This window comes from Salvelinus fontinalis, chromosome 13 (genome assembly GCF_029448725.1).
Source record: "Salvelinus fontinalis isolate EN_2023a chromosome 13, ASM2944872v1, whole genome shotgun sequence".
NCBI classification, from domain to species: Eukaryota; Metazoa; Chordata; class Actinopteri; order Salmoniformes; family Salmonidae; genus Salvelinus; species Salvelinus fontinalis.
Window position 1 is genome coordinate 43,602,641 of NC_074677.1, and position 22,653 is coordinate 43,625,293.

The 22,653-nt window shown below is 45.0% G+C and overlaps 1 protein-coding gene across 1 annotated transcript in view; it reads left to right on the plus strand.

Annotated features, from left to right (window-relative positions):
- abcg4a (ATP-binding cassette, sub-family G (WHITE), member 4a) overlaps window positions 1-22,653 on the plus strand; it is a 39,418-nt gene that overhangs the window by 12,820 nt on the left and 3,945 nt on the right. Inside the window, exons 3-13 of the mRNA XM_055942965.1 lie at window positions 10,318-10,435; window positions 10,663-10,795; window positions 11,197-11,247; window positions 19,861-20,006; window positions 20,118-20,241; window positions 20,671-20,785; window positions 20,951-21,096; window positions 21,327-21,434; window positions 21,627-21,795; window positions 22,045-22,145; window positions 22,342-22,500. Of these exons, the coding sequence (XP_055798940.1) occupies window positions 10,318-10,435; window positions 10,663-10,795; window positions 11,197-11,247; window positions 19,861-20,006; window positions 20,118-20,241; window positions 20,671-20,785; window positions 20,951-21,096; window positions 21,327-21,434; window positions 21,627-21,795; window positions 22,045-22,145; window positions 22,342-22,500 (1,370 nt within the window). The remainder of the gene's footprint in view (window positions 1-10,317; window positions 10,436-10,662; window positions 10,796-11,196; window positions 11,248-19,860; window positions 20,007-20,117; window positions 20,242-20,670; window positions 20,786-20,950; window positions 21,097-21,326; window positions 21,435-21,626; window positions 21,796-22,044; window positions 22,146-22,341; window positions 22,501-22,653) is intronic.

Consider the following 22,653-nt stretch of genomic DNA (forward strand, 5'->3'; position numbering starts at 1 on the left):
TCACAGTCAGACTCTAAATAATCTCTGTGGAACTGAATAACCCATTCAGCTTCTATATGAGAGACACAGCTTCTCCATACAATACTGGGATACAATACTATACAATACTGTATTAAAAGACACTAGTAGGACCAGCAGGCTGGCATTCAGTTGATATTGTAGTTGACAGAGTGTACTGATGTGTACTGTATATAGTGTACAGATGAATCGTTGATTAGGAACTTTTTCTACCTGTATGTATTGGCTGTATACAGTGCATTTGGAAAGTATTCAGACCCCTTCACTTTTTCCACATTTTGCTTTGTTACAGCCTAATTCTAAAATGGATTAATGTAACGTCGACGCAGGGAGTCAGGAAGCAGGTGCAGTTAGTGAGTTTAGTATTGACGAACATAGAACGATACAAAACAAGAGAAACATCTGACAGGGAAACAACCAATACTGCCTGATAACTGATAACAAACGAGTGCTATATAAAGGGTAAGTAATGAGGGAGTAATGAAGTCCAGGTGTGACTGATGATGAGACGCAGGTGTGCGTAAAGATGGGTGGCCAGGACCGGTGGTTAGTAGACCGGCGATGTCGAGCGCCGGAGAGGTAGAGCAGGAGCAGGAGTAGACGTGACAATACCTGCCCCCGACGCGCGGCCTCAGCCGCAGGATGACACCGGCCAGGAGGACGGCGAAGGTGGAATTCTCGGAAGATTTTGGGATCTAGAATGTCGTCCACCGGAACTCAGCACCGCTCCTCTGGACTGTACCCCTCCCACGACGTCGGGAGTCCAGGAGTGATCTGACAGCAGAGGCAGGGCTCCCCTTTGATGTCCAAGGGAGGCGGAGGGGTGTCGTGGGGGACAGCATCAGCCAGGACACCAGGAACCACTGGCCTGAGGAGGGAAACATGAAAAGATGGTGAGATCCGGTAGTTAGTGGCGAGTTGTAATCTGTAAGTTACCTCGTTGACCCTCCAGTGAACCTTGAACGGCCCCGGGGACTCAGCTTCTTACAGAACAGGCGGAGCGGGAGGTTCCTGGACAACAACCACCCGAGCCACTGCCTGGTCACACCGCTATCATCCAGAAGGCAAGGTCAGTACAGGTGCATCAAAGCTGGGACTGAGAGACAGAGAAACAGCTTCTATCTCAAGGCCCTCAAACTTCTAAACAGCAATCACTAACTCAGAGAGGCTGCTGCCCACATGGAGACCCAATCACTGGGCACTTTAATAAATGGATCATTAGTCACTTTAAACAAGGCCACTCTAAATAATGCCACTTTAATAATGTCTACATATCTTACATTACTCATATCACATGTATATACTGTATTTTATACCATCTACTGCACCTTGCCTATGCCGCTCAACCATCGCTCATCTATATACTTATATATACATATTCTCTTTCACCCCTTTAGATTTGTGTGTATTAGGTAGTTGTTGGGAATTGTTAGATTATTTGTTAGATATTACTGCACTGTTGGAACTAGAAGCACAAGCATTTCGCTACACTCGCATTAACATCTGATAACCATGTGTATGTGACCAATAAAATTGTATTTTAGTTGGTGGAGAGCCAGAAGCGATCACCAGGATGGAACACGGCAGCCTCACTGTGGTGGTGATCCCTTGCTCTTTCTGATGGAGGACGGCGCGCTGTCTCACGTGGGCATTGTTCCATACCTCTTCTGCGTGCCATAACCCCTCGTCCACCGCAGGAGCTTCGGTCTGGCTCGGAGTCCACGGAGCCAGGGCCGGCTGATAACACTGAACACACTGGGAGTCAGCCCGGTGGAGGAATGTTGCAATGAATTCTGGGCATATTCATTCCAAGGAAGGAATCGGGCCCACTCCTACTGCCGGTCCTGGCAGTGACTCCTCAGGAACATCCCCAGCTCCTGGTTCATCCGCTCCACCTGCCCATTAGATTGAGGCTGGTGCCAGGAAGTGAGGCTGACCGTGACCCCCAGCTTCTCCATGAAAGTACTCCATACATGTGATGTGAATTGGGGGCCACGATCAAAGACGATATCCCCCAGAAGGCCATAGTCCTGGAAGACCTGCTGGAACAGTGCCTCAGCGACCTAGAGAGCGGTAGGGTGACCAGAGAGAGGGATGAAACGGCATGATTTTAACCACCAAAATGATGGTGAACCCATCAGAGGAGGGGAGATCAATGACAAAATCAATGGAAAGATGAGACCAGGGACGCTGAGGCACGGGAAGGTGAAAGAGTTTACCTGCTGGAGCGTGCCGAGGAGATTTAAATTGTGTTCACACTGAACATGAGTTGACATAGTGTTGACATGAGTTGACACAGCATCGTCCTGCCCCAAAGTGGGCCCCCAGTATTTCTTAGAAAGGGATTGAGTGGTGGTGGTGATACCTGGGTGTTCAATGGTGAGGGATATGTGTGCCAAGGTGAGCAACCGATCTCTGACCCCCACGGGGGCGTAGATGCGCTCCGGAAGGCAGGTGGCATGAGTGGATTCCCTCTCCAGAGCCTGGCGGATGTCCACATCCACGTCCCAAAACACGTGGCCATTGATACGGGAGGACCGATTGATGGGCTGGCAGACACTCACAGGGCCCTCCACTGACGTTGAACCACAGGGTGCAGAAAAGCAGGTCCTCCGGCATCCTGGTCCCCAGGCGGTAATCCTCCTCTCTGACAAGGAAATGGTGAGATTATGGAGTTAGATCCACGGAAGGCGAAGGATGACTTTGTGCACAGGTGCGGAGGAAGGAAAGGCTTTCCTGGTGCTTGGGTCCCACGGTGAGGGTGAGTGAAGCTGTGATGTGCGTAATAGCGTTGGGTCCCAATGGTCGCATGTCCAACGCTTGGACTGGAAATGGAGAGGAGACCGGGTATGAGGTGATGTGCAGGGAGGAGGCAAGGGCCTGGTCAATGAAATTCATAGAAACAATAGATGAACAATAGAAACAATAGATGAGGGACAGCCAGCTAGTGAAATCGATACAAAAAAAGGTTTGGTGCAAAGTGATGGAGTACTCATGCCTAACCCAGGAAACGGATGATCACAGGGCCGTCCCTCTGCTCTCGTGGATTCCCGGGTTGAGACGTACCGGACACCGTAGAAGCTGGTGCCCCTCCTGGCCACAATAAGGACATAGCCCTAACTGTCTATGGCGGTGTCGCTCAGCTGCGGGGAGGCATGTGGCCCCTACCTACATGGGTTCAGGCTCTGACTCAGAACAGTCAATGAAGGAGGGAGAGAGGCGATGGGGTGCCAACGCTCGCGAAGACGGTTATTTTGTCGTCTTAGCACACCAACTTCGTCTGGCCCTCTTCACGCAATCCTCTTCTGAATAGGGTGCAGACTGCCGGCTCATTCCATGCGCTGCATGCTGCCACTGTCCGAAAGGTGAGCGCGTACTCCGCTGTGGTCATCCTGCTGTAGTTAGATTAGGCACTCCCCCTCCTCTCTGCCTTCCAGTGGATGGTCGAAGACCCCCGTGAACAGAACCATGAACCCCTCTTAGGAACCCAGCTCCTCCTCTCTCCCAGATGGCCATAGCCCACTCCAATGTCTGTCCGGTCAGCAGGCAAATAATCGTGGCAACCTTGGTCCTCTCCATGGTGGGGGCTCCCATCTGATGAGTAAAATAGAGGGAAGGGACAAACGGGCATCGCTGACCTGGTCGGACTGTTGGATGGGCTGGGGTGCTGGCTCACTGGGTCGACTTGTCCTCCGCTTGTTTGAGGTGACGACCCTAGTGAAATGTTGAGACGTTGAAGAACGCGGAGGACCTCATCCATTTGTGCCAGCTGGTCATGGTGTTGGCAAAGTAGGTGTCCCTGTTCGCTGACCATCTGGGAGATGTCGTCATTAACTGCTGCTTCCATTTGGTGAGGCAGTATTCTGTAATGTTGACGCAGGGAGTCAGGAATCAGGTGCAGTTAGTGAGTTTAATATTAACGAACATAGAACGATACAAGACAAACGTCCGACAAGAAAACATAACCAATACTGCCTAACCAAAACTGATAACAAAAGAGAGCTATATAAAGGGTAAGTAATCAGGGAGTAATGAAGTCCAGGTGTGACGCAGGTGTGCGTAAAGATGGGTTGCCAGGACCGGTGGTTAGGAGACCGGTGACGCTGACGGCCGGAGAAGATGTGACAATTAAATGCATTTTTCCCCTCGTCAATCTACACAAAATCCCCCATAATGAAAAGGCAAAAACAGTTTTTATAAATGTTACCACATTTATAAAAAATAAAAAACAGATACCTTATTTACATAAGCATTCAGACCCTTTGCTATGGGACAACAAATTGAGCTCAGGTGCATCCTGTTTCTATTGGTCATCCTTGAGATGTTTCTGCAACTTGATTGGAGTCCACCTGTGGTAAATTCAGTTGATTGGACATGATTTGGAAAGGCACACACCTCTCTATATAAGGTCCCACAGTTGACAGTGCATGTCAGAGCAAAAACCAAGTCATGAGGTCAAGACAGAATTGTGTCGAGGCACAGATCTGGGGAAGGGTACCAAAACATTTCTGCAGCATTGAAGGTTCCCAAGAACACAGTGGCCTCCATCATTCTTAAATGGAAGAAGTTTGGAACCAACAAGACTCTTCCTAAAGCTTGCCGCCCAGCCAAACTGAGCAATCGGGGGAGAAAGGCCTTGGTCAGGGAGGTGACCAAGAACCCAATGGTCACTCTGACAGAGCTTCAGAGTTCCTCTGTAGAGAAGGGAGACGCTTCCCGAAGGACAACCATCTCTGCAGCACTCCACCAATCAGGCCTTTATTGTAGAGTGGTCAGACGGAAGCCACTCCTCAGTAAAAGGCCTGCTTGGAGTTTGACAAAAGGAACCTAAAGGACTGTCAGACCATGAGATACAAGATTCTCTGGTCTGATTGAACTCTTTGGCCTGAATGCCAAGCGTTACGTCTGGAGGAAACCAGGCACCGCTCATCACCTGGCCAATACCATCCCTACGGTGAAGCATGGTGGTGGCAGCATCATGCTGTGAGGATTATTTTCAGCGGCAGATACTTGGAGACTTGTCAAGTTCAAGGGAAAGATGAACGGAGCAAAGTACAGAGAGAGTTCCTTTATGAAAACCTGCTCCAGATCGCTCAGGACAGACTGGGGGCGATTGTTCACCTTGCAACAGGACAACTTGAGAGAGAGAGGCAGGATAGAGATAAAGGAGAGAGAGAGAGAGAGAGAGAGAGAGAGAGAGTTAGAAGATAGACAGGCAGGAGAGCATTCAGTAAAGATCACTGGGCCTCAGACTCACTCTAACTGACTGTCTATTAGGCTGGTGAGGAGGGGGTCAGCTGGGTAGTAATGGCTTGATAGGGTACTGTTAGCACTCAGTTGGTGTCATGATAAGTGGATGGATCGTATCGCGTTGCCAGACATATTGTATTCTCACATTAGCGGCTGGAGACGAGTCCAGTGGATGTATTGGGTTGCACCACCCACCCCACCATTTTGCCCTCAGAACAGACTCAATTTGTTGGGGCATGGACTCTACAAGGTGTCGGAAAATTATTGAAGATTTATGTTAAAAACATCCTAAAGATTGATTCTATACTTCGTTTGACATGTTTCTACGGACTGTAACGGAACTTTTTGACTTTTCGTCTGCACCAAGTGATCGCGCGTCATGAATTTTGATTACTGGGCTAAACGCGCAAACAAAAAGGAGGTATTTGGACATAAAGATGAACTTTATCAAACATTTATTGTGGAACTGGGATTCCTGGGAGTGCATTCTGATGAAGATCATCAAAGGTAATTGAATATTTATAATGCTATTTCTGACTTCTGTTGACTCCAACATGGCGGATATCTGTTTGGCTTGATTTGTTGTCTGAGCGCCGTACTCAGATTATTGCATGGTTTGCTTTTTCCGTAAAGTTTTTTTGAAATCTGACACAGCGGTTGCATTAAAGAGAAGTATATCTTTAATTCTGTGAATAACACTTGTATCTTTTATCAATGTTTATTATGAGTATTTCTGTAAATTGATGTGGCTCTGTGCAAATTCACAGGATGTTTTGGAGGCAAAGCCAAATGTAAACGGAGGTTTTTGGATATAAATATGAACTTGATCGAACAAAACATACATGTATTGTGTAACATGTTGTCCCGGGAGTGTCATCTGATGAAGAATATCAAAGGTTAGTCATTAATCTTCTCTATTTCTGCTTTTTGTGACTCCTCTCTTTGGTTGGAAAATGGATGTATGCTTTCTGTGACTAGTTGCTGACCTAACATAATGATATGTTCTGCTTTCGCCGAAAAGCCTTTTTGAAATCGTACACTGTGGTTGGATTAACGAGAAGTTTATCTTTAAAATGGTGTCTAATACTTGTATGCTTGAGAAATTTGAATTAGGAGATTTCTGTTGATTGAATTTGGCGCCCTGCAATTTCATTGGCTGTTGGTGAGGGGAACCCCCCGTTCCCAGACAGGTTTTAATGCCCTCCTTGCCTGGTCCGTGAGTTTTGGTGGGTGGCCCTCTCTTGGCAGGTTTGTTGTGGTGCCATATTCTTTCAATTTTTTAAATAATTGATGTAATGGTGCACTGTGGGATGTTCAAAGTTTCGGATTTTTTTTTTATATAACCCAACCCTGATCTGTACTTCTCCGCAACTTTGTCCCTGATCTGTTTGTAGAGCTCCTTGGTCTTCATGGTTCCGCTTGCTTGGTGGTGCCCCTTGCTTAGTGGTGTTGCAGACTCTGGGACCTGTCAGAACAGGTGTTTACAGTGGGGAGAACAAGTATTTGATACACTGCCGATTTTGCAGGTTTTCCTACTTACAAAGCATGTAGAGGTCTGTCATTTTTATCATAGGTACATTTCAACTGTGAGAGACGGAATCTAAAACAAAAATCCAAAAAAATCACATTGTATGATTTTTAAGTAATTCATTTGCATTTTATTGCATGACATAAGTATTTGATACATCAGAAAAGCAGAACTTAATATTTGGTACAGAATCCTTTGTTTGCAATTACAGAGATCATACGTTTCCTGTAGTTCTTGACCAGGTTTGCACACTGCAGCAGGGATTTTGGCCCACTCCTCCATACAGACCTTCTACAGACCTTCTCCAGATCTTTCAGGTTTCGGGGCTGTCGCTGGGCAATACGGACTTTCAGCTCCGTCCAAAGATGTTCTATTGGGTTCAGGTCTGGAGACTGGCTAGGCCACTCCAGGACCTTGAGATGCTTCTTACGGAGCCACTCCTTAGTTTCCCTGGCTGTGTGTTTCGGGTCGTTGTCATGCTGGAAGACCCAGCCACGACCCATCTTCAATGCTCTTACTGAGGGAAGGAGGTTGTTGGCCAAGATCTCGCGATACATGGCCCCATCCATCCTCCCCTCAATACGGTGCAGTCATCCTGTCCTCTTTGCAGAAAAGCATCCCCAAAGAATGATGTTTCCACCTCCATGCTTCACAGTTAGGATGGTGTTCTTGGGGTTGTACTCATCCTTCTTCCTCCAAACACGACGAGTGGAGTTTAGACCAAAAAGCTCTATTTTTGTCTCATCAGACCACGTGACCTTCTCCCATTCCTCCTCTGGATCATCCAGATGGTCATTGGCAAACTTCAGACGGGCCTGGACATGCGCTGGCTTAAGCAGGGGGACCTTGCGTGCGCTGCAGGATTTTAATCCATGACGGCGTAGTGTGTTACTAATGGTTTTCTTTGAGACTGTGGTCCCAGCTCTCTTCAGGTCATTGACCAGGTCGTGTAGTACTGGGCTGATCCCTCACCTACCTCATGATCATTGATGCCCCACGAGGTGAGATCTTGCATGGAGCCCCAGACCGAGGGTGATTGACCATCATCTTGAACTTCTTCCATTTTCTAATAATTGCGCCAACAGTTGTTGCCTTCTCACCAAGCTGCTTGCCTATTGTCCTGTAGCCCATCCCAGCCTTGTGCAGGTCTACCATTTTATCCCTGATGTCCTTACACAGCTCTCTGGTCTTGGCCATTGTGGAGAGGTTGGAGTCTGTTTGATTGAGTGTGTGGACAGGTGTCTTTTATACAGGTAACAAGTTCAAACAGGTGCATTTAATACAGGTAAATTAATTACTTAAAAATCATACAATGTGATTTTCTGGATTTTTGTTTTAGATTCCGTCTCTCACAGTTGAAGTGTGCCTATGATAAAAATGACAGACCTCTACATGCTTTGTAAGTAGGAAAACCTGCAAAATCGGCAGTGTATCAAATACTTGTTCTCCCCACTGTATATACTGAGATCATGTGACAGATCATGTGACACTTAGATTGCACACCGGTGGACTTTATTTAACTAAGTATGTGACTTCTGAAGGTAATTGGTTGTACCAGATCTTATTTAGGGGCTTCATAGCAAAGGGGGTGAATACATATGCACGCACCACTTTTCAGTGTTTTTTTGTATTTTGTGAAACAAGTATTTTTTTTCCATTTCACTTCACAAATTTGGACTATTTTGTGTATGTTCATTACATGGAATCCAAATAAGAATCTATTTAAATTACAGGTTGTAATGCAACAAAATCGGAAAAGCGCCAAGGGGGGTGAATACTTTTGCAAGGCACGGTATATTTAATAAATTACAATAATAAGCGATGGTAGCTTTCACCGAGATTCATTTGGTCAGTCTGTCATGGAAAGAGCAGGTGTTCTTAAGCTACTTGGGTCAGGGTCTGATCACTACTTTTCCATCAGAGCAAGGAATGCACATTGCATCTATGCCAAATGTCATGTGCTGATATGTAACTGTTCCCCAGCAAGAAAAAAACGAATTGTCGCTCAAACAGAAAGGGGAACTAACAGAGTCACTGAAAACAACAAAAAGCAGGTGGGGTTTTAAAAGACACTCACAGGGGTGTCCACTGACAGTTGACTAGCAACAACAACTGGGACCAGAAAGACACCCACCATTAGCGCCCACTAAATGGGACCAAGAAGAGGCAAACAAAAGAGAAACCCACACCAAACTCAAGACAGGAAGCAAACCAAAAAGTGGAGCAAAACAGAAACAGGGAAGATCAGATAAAAGATTGTTTGTCTACCAATCAAATAGGGAGAGCAAACTAAAGGTGTTAAACCTCCACATCTCTCAAGACAACAGGAGCCCTGGGACAGCACAGGTTAAACACCTTCCCACTAATGAGATGACAAACGAGCGCCGGTGTTACACATACTGACTAACAAGGTGAAACCAATCGGTGCGCCCCATGTGCTAATGTCCAAACTCTAAATATAAATGGAAAAACCAAAGCCTGTAACAGTAACCAACAATATGTGACACTGTATATTGTATTTTGTTGTGTTTTTGTTAGATGCTGAGTGGGAGAGGGCTCCACAATGCTGTATAGACTGTGGATTGTTATCAGACAGACATACCTTGTGTACTGTTGCTCTCTGAATGAATGTAATGCTCTCTGAATGTATGTCGCTAGTGAGAGAGCTCCAGAACACTGTATAGACAGTGAAACTGACAGTCTAATACCTGCTTTAATGCACTCTGTGGCACCGTTGGCCAAAGCTCTGGGGATGTAATATTCCTCGCTCTTCATTGATCCATCTCTCTATCCCCCCTTTCAATCTCCCTGTCTGTTCCAGTCTTAATCCTGATGTCTCCTCCCATACCTCCTTATTGGTTTAATCACCCTCTGTCTCACTCCCCTCCTTTTCTATCCCCTTATCCCTTTTACATCTCACTGTTTCCATCCCTCCCCTCCCTCTCCCTCTCAACCTTTCACTTGTTTACCATCTGATCATCTCTCTTTTATTAAACCCCATGCCCTCAGGTGTGTATGAACGTTCCCTAAAGCATAAATCACAGTCCACAGACGCTGAGACAGAATAGTTTGAGAAGCACAGCCCGAACGCGCACGCACCTTCCCAAATTTCCCGACCAACGCGGTTCCGTGTGCGCGTCCTCTCTTCATTTGAATGTGTTGACGGTTGAAGAAATAGGTTGAGCAACGCTGAGAATTGGAAAGTACGAAAGCCAATGGTCCAAATATTCTAGAACATCGATGTGCGTACGCGTACACAATTTGGACTCTGATGGATGCTTAACACACTCACGGTGCAACTTCGATCCCTCAACACAGACACATGAGGAGGATAGTTGTAAACAGAGCTCTGTCCTGTGAGTTTCCGATCCTGACAGCCTGCGAACCGTGTGGATCCTCCCAGACCTGCGGTCTAGAGTCGGTATGGATTGTGAGAGTGTTGCATGGTGTTGCTTTGTTTCTTGTCCCTCAGGTTGCAAAGCCCTGTTGTTGTTTACTGACTGCTGTGTTTCCCGTCCCAGGTTACAAGGCCCTGTTAAAGTGTCTGTCGGGAAGGTTCTGTAGCAGGGAGCTCATCGGCATCATGGGGCCGTCAGGGGCTGGCAAGTCCACTCTGATGAACATCCTGGCTGGGTACAGGTGAGACGGGTCAGAATGGGCTTGGTCCAGGTGAGACATGTGGGGGGGGGGGGACTGTTACGTAGCAGTCTTACACTACTGCATTGAGATAGGAAACCATGGACTTTCTCTGATCTGAGAAAGTGGCCAAGACGCAGGAAGACTATACTGAATAAAACAGTCTCTGATCACTCAGATCAGATGCAAGTGTCGGTCATTTACTGTCTGTTTCTATGTTTGTGTAACAGAGAGACGGGGATGAAGGGTCAGATCCTGGTGAACGGGCGGCCGAGGGATTTGCGTAGCTTCAGGAAGATGTCTTGTTACATCATGCAGGACGACATGCTGCTGCCAAACCTTACCACGCGGGAGGCCATGATGGTGAGGTCACCTTGCTTGTTAGACATGTTGATGGTGAGATCACCACAGGGATGATGGTGAGGTCATAGTTAGTTATGCTGCTGCCACACCTCACCTCACACAGGAGGCCATGATGGTGAGCTCGCCCTTCTGTTAGACATGTAGGCCATGATGGTGAGGTCACCTCAGATATGTAGGCTATGATGATGAGATCACAGTTAAACATGCTGCTGCCATGCCACACCACGCGGGAGGCCATGATGGTGAGGTAACCTTATTACTTCCATGGAGACCATGATGGTGAGGTCACTGTTAGATGAATAGATAATGAGATGAATAGATAATGTTGTTGGATAAGGTGGTTGGCATGGATCTCACCCTTCTAGGGTCCATTTTCTCATGTTATGTCTCTCTTATATTAGGTGGCTGCCAATCTGAAGATGAAAGAGAGCATGGAAGTGAAAAAGGAATTGGTGAGTTTGACTTAATATCCTGTAGTGGGGTAATATTTGATACATAATATTATAAATACCTCACATCAAATAAAATGTAGTCACATGCGCGAATTCAACAGGTGCAGATCTTACCATGAAATGCTTACTTACAAGCCCTTAACCAACAATGCAGTTCAAGAAATAGAGTTAAGAAAATATTGACTAAATAAACTAAAGTATAAAATAAAAAGTAACACAATAAGATAACAATACCAAGGCTATATACAGGGGGTACCGGTACTAAGCCAATGTGCGGGGGTACAGGTTAGTCGAGGTAATTTAGGTAGGGGTAAAGTGACTATGGATAGATAATAAACAGCGAGTAGCAGCAGTGTAAAAACAAAGGGGGGGGGGTTAAAGAGCCTTTTGGACCTAGACTTGGCGCTCTGATGAATTTTTTGGGGGCCTTCCTAGTACATAGGTCCTGGATGGCAGGAAGCTTGGCCCCAGTGATGTACTGGGCCATACGCACTACCCTCTGTAGTGCCTTACGGTCGGATGCTGAGCAGTTGCCATACCAGACGGTGATGCAACCGATGCTATAGATGGTGCAGCTGTACAACTTTTTGAGGATCTGGGGACCCATGCCAAATCTTTTTACGACCGTCTTGGTGTGTTTGGACCATGATAGTTTGTTGGTGATTTCATCATGTGACTCATGATAAGACTGTGCAATTGTCCTATTAAAATGTTTATCTGACTCCATAAAGATTATTTAACAATACGCAAGAGACAATAGCTGAGTTGCAGTAATAGAAAGGTCAAGAAACGTATTGAATTACTTTGTAAAAGGAATGACAATATTATACAAAGCATAAGATTAAGTCAACAAGCATTACAAGGCATTATTCTAGGCATGATCAGAGAGGGAGGGAGAAATAAACAAAGAAACCATGGCTTGTGCCATTGCCGAGAGAGAGAGAGAGAGAAATTCACCACAGCTGGTCAGGAACAAATAAGACAGACAATGAATCTAAAATATTCTATAAGCATCTGCGTTGTTTGGATTCAAAAATTGAGTTTTTTGACCAATAGTATTAGTATTGTAAAGTTAAACTCCAATCAGATATCAGACCTACAGGATGCAACCTCTGCTTCTCAGAGATGAGACAATAGGGGTTGGAGCGATAACGAGGCACTCCTAAGACAACACAGAGGAAATTCTTGCCTACAGTTGATAAGAAGAGCAGCTACGGGGGCTGGGCTGCCCTACATTATCCTCTCTTGAACACATCTCATTCTGCATCAGACAGAAGAGTTCAAAACCGGACAGTCACTAGACAATCTTCGGACCAGCAGTTCATGGTCTTAGCAGCATCACGTCAGGAGTGTCCTTTTCGGTGGGTAGAATTGTCTTTTTTAGACATGTAAATGTGGTTAGGAAACACCTTTCCTGCTAGAAAGTGTTCTTCTTTGTAAGATCAAAACACAGAAATGAAGGTACATCACAGATTAATCCACATTACAATTAACATAAAATAGTGTGTTTATCTGTTTGGATTGGTCAATAGAAAATTCAGATGTATTTTTATCAAATCAGTCAAATGAATATAAAATATATCAAAGATCACTGTATCATAAAATACAGTATTTTAAATGAAAACACTCAAATTCTCCTCCCTTTGCGAGAAAATAGATGCACCTTGAAAATGAGAAAATAAACAATAGAACCATACTTTTCAAATAATCAAGAACAATTATTGAAGTTAAATCAAAACAACTGTCAAGCAATTGGTTTCACAAACAATTTGTGACCGACTGGCTCGATTTGGTCTTATGTAGCAAAATTTGAAATTGTGTTTTTTACATTGGATAAAAGTAGAGACTCAGAGCTAGAAAATGTTATATCATACACTACAGTTGAGGAACAATGGGTAAGTCATTCTGCTTTAAAAGTTGATCAACTTGTAACCTCACTTTTGAGAAAATGGCCTTTGAATGTTTTGGCACTGACTGGAGAGTTCTTCTTTGTCTACACCCATTCAGCATTGTTCACACCCTTTTAAGCTTTAGTCTTGAAACAAAGATTTCAAGACTAAAGGCTGGTTTATACTACGAGTAAATTGAATCTGGAGTGCCAGTGTGCGCTCTGGGCTTTTGTAAACTCAGAGCATTGTCAGATTGCCCGTTAGTAAATTCAGAGCGTTTCGCTCTCGGGGAGCACACTGAACGCTCTGGCCGAAAAGTAGGGTTGATCCGAGCGATCTGACCTAACAGCAGTCAAGTACCCAAGCTAAATGGCTAACGTTGGCTAGCTTGCTAACTACAAATGAGAGAACAGCTCACACTGACCATTTCACTCGCCCAAGCAGAGCTGGTTAGGCTGTTATTATGTTATTCAGGGTGTTGGTGACTGCAACTGTGCTGCTGGCAACAATTTAATTAAGCTTTTTTTGCCAACGTTTACAGACACCGCGGCCATATTCAACGGGTGTTAAGTCTTTGTAAATTCTTCAGTTATTCTGTGCTCTGGCACAGCTACCAGCTATGTCTATTAAACAGTTGTCACAGTGACATCATAAACATTCTATTGAAATAGTTACTTGCATAGAGAAGTCTTTTGTTTAGACATGTAGCCTGCTTGCTAAACAATGAACCATAATCCCAACTCATAACGTTACTACCCTGCATGGATCTGCAGGTAGTGAACCAACCATAATCAATGTTAGCTAGCTAACATTAGGCTATAACTAGCAATGCAAATGGCTCTGAGATATGAATAATATTACTACACAGATCAAAAACGTAACGTTAGCTAAGCAGCCAGCTAACGTAAGCTTGCTAGCTAACAGTACACATTAGCTTGAAATGAAAACGAAAATGAGAATGAAAATGAGAATGAAATGAGAAGGAAAAAATTAGAAATGGGTAATATCTGAAAATGTAGCTAGCTAGTGTAACAGTATAACTTTAAACCGTCCCCTCGCCCCGACACGGGCGCGAACCAGGGACCCTCTGCACACATCAACAGTCACCCATGAAGCGTCGTTACCCATCGCTCCACAAAAGCCGCGGCCCTTGCGGGGCAACACTACTTAAGTCTCAGAGCAAGTGACGTAACTGGTTGAAATGCTACTAGCGCGTACCCGCTAACTAGCTAGCCATTTCACATCCGTTACACTAGACTCTCTTACCTGTATACATGGATGGACACTTCTCCCTCTCTGTCACGGATGCCATGGTTGCCCTTAGTTTGAAGATGTAATCTGGAGCCTTCTATGTGTTCTCTTTTCGACTCTGTCTGCATATTTGCAATCAAACGGCAGAGTTTTCTCCATCTCCTTAGCTATCATACTCTAATTCCACTGACTTCAAAACTCAGTTCTCCAGAAAGTGGAGAGCAACACTTACGCAGTTCTACTACATAATATCTTTCTTTTTTTTAAGCAGTGTTAGAAAGGATTACCTACACGTACTGACCAGCTCATATTATACACAGAAGCTTCCTACATGGCAGACTCATCTGGGGGAATTTTCAGCCCACTCATTATCTCAGCCAATCATGGCTAGCAGGAAGGTTGCTGTCTTTTTCCATGGCTAAACCAACTAGGCTCGTAATTGAACAATTTTATTCGTATTTACAGATGTTATATAAGTTTGTTCTTAAGGCACATGACATTTCTCATGCTCCAGAAGGCATTTCTGCCCCCCCCCCAAAAAATAATAATAAAGGTTTAAGTTTAAATGGCGCTCCTGTGAAGTAGTGACACACGACATGCGCCTAGTTTCACATTTAGAGTCACATTTGAAAATTATATGTGTCAGCGTCTCAGTTTATGCCACCCAACATTAGCATACCAATGGTGAAAGTTCTAAGGCTAATTTGTGAGAAACAAAGCAATGACTATTCATAGCACACACACACACATCTATACATAACGCATAGGAAAACAAACTATTCTTTGGGTCTTAACAGTAGCCACTACATTTAGTCTATTACTCTGTATACATCAAAGAAAGCAGATTCACAAAAGTAACCTATATAGCCATCACAAATGGATATAGAAATTATTGAGTTGCAAAGGAAGAAATTATTAACACATCATCGTCAAATAATCAACATCCACCGTTTTAGGAGAAAGCTCCAAATCTAACCTATGCTGAAAGTAGAATCTAGACGGTCTACCAAACGCCAAATCCCAACATTTCTGCATCGTATTACTACTTCTGTGACAAGAGTTACAAAACCTAACAGAGCATTGGGCCAGTAACCGAAATTATGCTGGAACGAATCCCCGAGCTGACAAGGTAAAAATATGTCGTTCTGTCCCTGAGCAAGGCAGTTAACCCCCTGTTCCCCGGGCGTCGAAGACGTGGTGTCGATTAAGGCGGCCCCCCCGCACCTCTCTGATTCAGAGGGGTTGGGTTAAAAAGCGGAAGACACATTTCAGTTGAGTACATTGTTGGACAACTGACACGGTATCCCCCTTTCCCTTTCCATAGTTGGTACTACTCTGAGGGCACGCAGGCTGTCTAAAATGTGCAGGAGGATTTCCTCTGCCTACGTTCCAACAGCACCTGACCATATGCCCTTCCCTTTTACAGAAATCACAATAAAACTTTGTGGGCTGTTTGGGTTTAACCTCTGTACCTGTCCCAGTTACTGCAATGGAAAATATTTTGGTAGCTTGGTCCACTCGCACACCAGAGAGCAGCATGGATCCACACACCACACCCGCCGGTTGGACTGTGTCCGAAAAAGACAAATCACTTTGGTGCCTATTTGTGCTCTATTATAATGAATCTCTCTGCATGTCAAGTAGAAATTACATGCCTGGAGTTCTGATTGCAAGTGCTCTATTTTGAGCTCTTATGTCCTCTGGGACTTCAGTGTTATCATAGTTTGCCGTTTTCTCGAGTAAAAATTCAACAAGCTCTAGAATTAACATCTTAGATTTGTTCTTATTTATGCCAATATATTGCATGTTTTTCATGGTTCGGGGTAGGCCCCTGGGTTCCAGGGAAGGGAAATCTTAACACTACGGCATACAATGACATTCTAGACCACATATGTCAGAGTCAAGGCCCGCGGGCCACATCCGGCCCGCGAGAAGGTTTTTTACGGCCCCTGGGATGATCTTGATTTATTATTAGAACCGGCCCGCAGACCGCAGCAAGCCGGCAGCCCGCAGATCTTTTACACGCACCAATACTACATTTCCCACAATGCAACGGTGACGCACCGAGCAGTAGGCTGCTTCATTTCAATATTTATTGGCACAGCAGTCGTCAGCATCACAGTAAAATTAACTTTCAGATACCCATCAAAAATGGCAAAACGGAAGGTGGACACTGAGAACCGGGGGTTTCAAACAAGGTGGGAGTCGGAGTATATGTTCACGGAGGTAGCTGGAAAACCTGTGTGTCTTCTGTGTGGAGAAAGTGTGGCGGTACTGAAAGAGTATAATCTGAGACGACATTATGAAACGAAACACGCGGACAAAAACAAGAATATGGACATGGAACAAAGGCTACAAAAGGCAGAGGAATTAAAACGAGGCCTCAAATCTCGACAGGCTCTGTTCAAAAAAGCCAAATCACAAGGCCAGGCTGCTGTCAAGGCCAGTTTTATTTTGGCAGAAGAGATCGCTAAATCAGCCCGGCCATTTACGGAGGGGGATTTCATCAAAAACTGCATGATTAAAGTTTGTGACGAAGTTTGCCCAGAAAAAAGGCAACTCTTTTTAAATGTGAGTCTGAGCAGAAACACCATTGCCGAGAGAGTAGACCAGTTGTCCATCAATCTAAAAGAGCAGCTTGTGAAAAAGGGAAAAGATTTCATTGCATATTCCTTGGCTGTGGATGAGAGCACCGACATTTCTGACATTGCCCAGTTGTCAATTTTCATCCGCGGAGTGGACTCCAGCCTAAGCGTGACAGAGGAGTTTTTGGCTTTACGTCCTATGCATGGCACAACTACGGGGCATGATTTGTATGAAGAGGTGTCAAGATGTGTAAATGAGATGGAGCTGCCTTGGGAAAAACTCGTGGGTTTGACAACCGACGGAGCACCTGCGATGTGTGGACACAGGAGCGGACTGGTGGCGAAGATACGGGAAAAGATGCAAGAGGAAAACGCGACAGGTGAGCTGACAGCTTATCATTGTATCATACACCAGGAAGCGTTGTGCGGTAAAGCCTTGAAAATGGAGCATGTAATGAGCATCATCACGCGCACAGTTAACTTTATCAGAGCCAAAGGTTTGAATCACCGCCAGTTCAAGGCATTTCTGACGGAGTTAGAAACGGAGCATGGTGATTTGCCTTATCACACAGAGGTGCGATGGCTAAGCCAGGGAAAGGTGCTTCAAAGATGTTTCGAGCTTCGTGAGGAGATTTGTCTGTTCTTGGACAGCAAAGGGAAAGACACAACACAACTCCGAGACGAAATGTTTCTGTGTGAAATGGCTTTTCTGTGTGACATTACGAGTCATCTGAATGCAATGAACTTGCAGCTGCAGGGTCGGGATCATGTCATCTCTGATATGTACAGTACAGTGAAGGCATTTAAAACCAAACTGACTCTGTGGGAGACGCAGATGCGGAAAGAAAATTTGAGCCACTTTCCCAGCTGCCAGACCATGAAAGAGAAGCTCTCTACCAGTGCGTTCCCGAGCGCACAGTTGGCTGATAAAATAGGTATGCTTGCCGCTGACTTTCGACTCCGATTTGCTGACTTTGAAGCACAAAAAAGCAGGTTGGAACTGCTCGGTAACCCATTTGCTGTTGACGTGGAAAGCTCACCACCAAACCTCCAAATGGAGTTGATTGACCTCCAATGCAATGATGCACTGAGGGCAAAATATGCGGCAGTGGGTGCTGCGGAGTTCGCCCGTTTCCTCCCCGACACAATGCCCCAGCTGCGCATCCAGGCTGCTCAAACGTTGTCTATGTTTGGCAGCACATACCTGTGTGAACAACTGTTTTCTTTGATGAACCTGAACAAAACATCACACAGAAGTCGACTTACTGCTGAACACCTCCACTCAATTCTGAGGATTTCCTCAGCTCAGAGCCTTACCCCGAACATTGATGAACTTGTGGAAAAGATGGGACACCACCAAGTATCACCCTCAACCTCAAACAAGTGAACATTACTGTGCAATCACATATTTAGAGTTTTTACTCAGTTCAAGTTTAAAAGTTAAAGTTTAATATTTGTTTTCACTGCATGTTACTTCTCCTTAAACAAAGTGTTGTTTTTGATTAATAGATTTTTGCACTTTATTTTATTGTATTTCAATCCAATTATATTTTAAAAATATTTCAGTTGAGTGGATGATAGAAAATTGCTATTATTGTTTTTTTCTTTGAAGTAAATTTAGCCCACTTTTGCTAAAATAGAAAATATAGGCTACTGATGGTGCCTTGAATACCGGTTTCTTTCATTTAATGTTCATGTTATGGGGATTTTTATATAAAGGAAATTTGTCTTTTGTGTCTGTTGAAAATTAAAGATTACTGACAGAGCCATAAGAAAATATTGCTTTATTTATCTGATCATATTGGAATATATTTGTTAGGTTTTCAGTAGGTTCAATTAGGTTCACTAGACTATATGCGTCATTTAAAAAATTTTCAATGAACATTCGAACAGTCCGGCCCTCGGCTTGTAGCTAAATTTTTTATTTGGCCCTCCGTCCATTTGACTTTGACACCCCTGTTCTAGACGATTCTGTGCTTCCAACTTTGTGGTAACAGTTTGGGGAAGGCCCTTTCCTGTTTCAGCAGGACAATGCCCCTGTGCACAAAGCGAGGTCCATAAAGAAATGGTTTCTCGAGATTGGCGGGGAAGAACTTGACAGGCCTGCACAGACGCCAACCTCATCGAACAACTTTGGGATGAATTGGAACGCCGACTGCGAGCCAGGCCTAATCGCCCAACATCAGTGCCCGACCTCATGAATGCTCTTGTGGCTGAATAGAAGCAAGTCCCCGCAGCAATGTTCCAACATCTAGTGGAAAGCCTTTCCAGAAGAGTGGAGGCTTATATCAGCCCATGATTTTGGAATGAGAAGTTTGACGAGCAGGTGTCCACACACATGTCACCATTTACTGTAGTGGGGTACTATTGTGTGTGTATACAGTGTGTATAATTACAGTGTATTTAATTACTTTGTAAAAGGAATTATAACATTATTATAGGCATGATCAGAGAGTGATGGAGAAATAATGCCATGGCCCATAGCTCATGGAAGAGACATAGAAAGAAAGAGAGAGAGAGAGAGTGTGTGTGTCACCACAGTCGGTCAGGAACAAATAGGAGAGACAATGAACTGAGTTGTTGACCAATACTATTACTTTAAACTCCAATCAGATATCAGACCTACAGGATGCAACTCCTGCTTCTCAGAGGTAAGACAATGGGGGTCAGAGAGATAATGACAACACAGAGGAATGTCTTGCATACAGTTGATAAGAAGAGTCCCTTCGGGGGCCGGGCTGCTCTACAATACTGTATATACTGTACATATAACATCCCAGGTTTACAGGGCAACACCATATCGACTAGAAAGACATTGCCTGGAAATCTTAACGTTCAAATGTTTATAGTAGTGTATGTTTATGTGCCTCTCTGTGTCTGACCACCAGGTAGATGAGATCCTGACGGCCCTGGGACTGCAGGAGTGTGCCCAGACCCGCACCATCTCTCTGTCTGGTGGGCAGTGCAAGAGACTGGCCATCGCCCAGGAGCTGGTCAACAATCCCCCTGTCATGTTCTTTGATGAGCCTACCAGGTAGGTACACACCTGGTATACTGACACACCTCCTACACACTGACACAGAGGAAATACTGCATAACAATAGTCACCAAGCACAAGCTAACGTTTGTCATCTCTCTCTCTCAGTGGTCTGGACAGCGCATCCTGTTTCCAGGTGGTCTCTCTCATGAAGTCCTTGGCTCAGGGAGGAAGGACAATCATCTGCACCATCCACCAGCCCAGCGCCAAGCTCTTTGAGATGTTTGATAAGGTAACTCAATTCGAGCTTTTGTGCCATTACACAGTATGTATGGTATTGTACAGTATCTAGGACTGACTGCCATATGCTTTGTCATTAGCCTAATCATTATTTGAACTGTCGTAATGAAAGTGATGTGTATGATGTCCGGTGCCTGCTGGTTTTCTGTTCTACCCGATAATTAATTGCGCATACCTGGTGTCCCAGGTCTAAATCAGTCTCTGATTAGAGGGGAACAATGGAAAAAAAGCAGTGGAACTGGCTTCAAGGTCCAGAGTTGAGTTTGAAGGCTCTAGACCATCTTTCGAGCTCAGTTGTTACGTCAAAGCATTAGCATACTTAACACATAAAGGCATTAGGCCATGCATAATTCAGAGACTGATATTACATCAGGCAAAGATATGTAAATAATACTGTGAATGTGTCTGTTTCCTTCTTTAGCTTTACATCCTCAGTCAGGGCCAGTGTATATACCATGGCACTGTTCCTTACCTCATCCCTTACCTGAAGAACCTGGGCCTTCACTGTCCCACCTACCACAATCCTGCAGACTTCAGTGAGTCAGCAAAAGATCCTGTGGGTGTGCAGGCATTCTTGCGTGCGTGCATGAGTGTGACAATGCAAACATTTTTCAAGATCCTTTTTAGTGGACCAAGGTTCTTCTTCTTAGTTCACTAACTCACTCTGTCCTCTGTTTTTCCTCCGTGTCCCCTGGCTCTAGTTATTGAGGTGGCCTCTGGGGAGTATGGGGACCTGAACTCGGTGCTGTTTGAGGCTGTGCAGGGAGGACTCTGCTCAGAAGAGGGCAAGAAGAACTCCAGCGACAAGAGTGACCCAGCCTCATCTGGCCACTCTAACAGTCACAGCGTGAGTGTTGGCACACTGACCGACAGGAATCACTCGCCGTCACAGTCCCACACCACTGACCTGCGGCACAAAGTCACGCGGCGTGATGAGATCCCTCAGGAGTCACTCACTCAGTCAATACCCACACGTCTTCACCTATTCACTCATTGCACGTCTTTTCAACTTCAACCGTGTAAGGGGTTCTAATTATGTCCCATGGTCCTGTCCTCTCTATGTCTGTCTGTCCACAGGATACACAGTACACAGGAACGATGGAGAAACACAGCTTTGCCACCAGCACCTGGTCACAGTTCTGCGTTCTGTTCAGAAGAACGCTATTAACGATATGCAGGGATACGGTAAACAATTCACATAATAATAATAGCATTAATCTTAATATTGACTTGCGTTGTGTGTGTCTGAAATGAATTAGTAAACTTAAAAAAGAAAATGATCGAGTGAATCAATACATTGTGTGGGTGAGTGAACAGTAAGTACTGTTTATTATGTTGCGTACTAAATTGAGGCATGTTTTCTGTGTGCGTTCGCAGGTGTTAACCCACCTCAGAGTGATGTCCCACATATGTATAGGAATTCTGATCGGTCTGCTCTATCTCAACATTGGCAATGATGCCAGCAAGGTCTTCAACAACACTGGCTTCCTCTTCTTCTCCATGCTCTTCCTCATGTTCGCTGCCCTGATGCCCACCGTCCTCACCTGTAAGAGACAGCGAGGACACGGGGAGGGCGGAACAATGTTACCTCGTGAACATGTTCTTTGCAATCTGGTCTCAGATCTGTTTGTGCTGTCTTGCCTAATGGTCCTGTGGTCTACTTTATGATGTGTCCATGTGAGTTGGTAATTGGTGGGCATTGGTAAGACAGCACAAACAGATCTGAGACCACACTAGTTGTTGTACTATTAACAAGAAATGTATTGTACTCATACGCGGTTTATGTGTTTCACAGTTCCTCTGGAGATGTCAGTGTTTCTGAGGGAACATCTCAACTACTGGTACAGCCTGAAGGCCTACTTCCTGGCCAAAACCATGGCGGACATACCCTTCCAGGTGAGCTGTGTGGCTAAGTTGACTTTGATTTATTTTTCTTTACAAAACAGCAAGAGAAAAGAATACCATATGGTCTCTTCCTTAGGGCATGACACAACTACATTCAATCTATCTCTGTATGTGTTTCTCTCTTGCTCCCTCACTCTCTTTACCACTCTCCCCTCCCTCCATTTGTCTTTATGTCTCCCCTCTCCAGGTGATCTGTCCCATCATGTACTGCAGTATAGTATACTGGATGACAGAGCAGCCTCCTGAGGCAGTGCGGTACCTGCTCTTCATGGCCTTGTCCACCTCTACAGCCCTGGTAGCCCAGTCCCTAGGCCTCCTCATTGGGGCCGCCTCCACCTCCTTACAGGTACCCTACATCACATGAGCCAGCCGTTTACAGACCGGCACTACCACGCAAAACCGTCCGTCGGTCGGCCAATCGGCCTGCGCCGCACGGCAGATGTTTCTGTTTTATCATTTCAAACGGATATAGCAGTCTGCTCCTGCACACTGACTCACT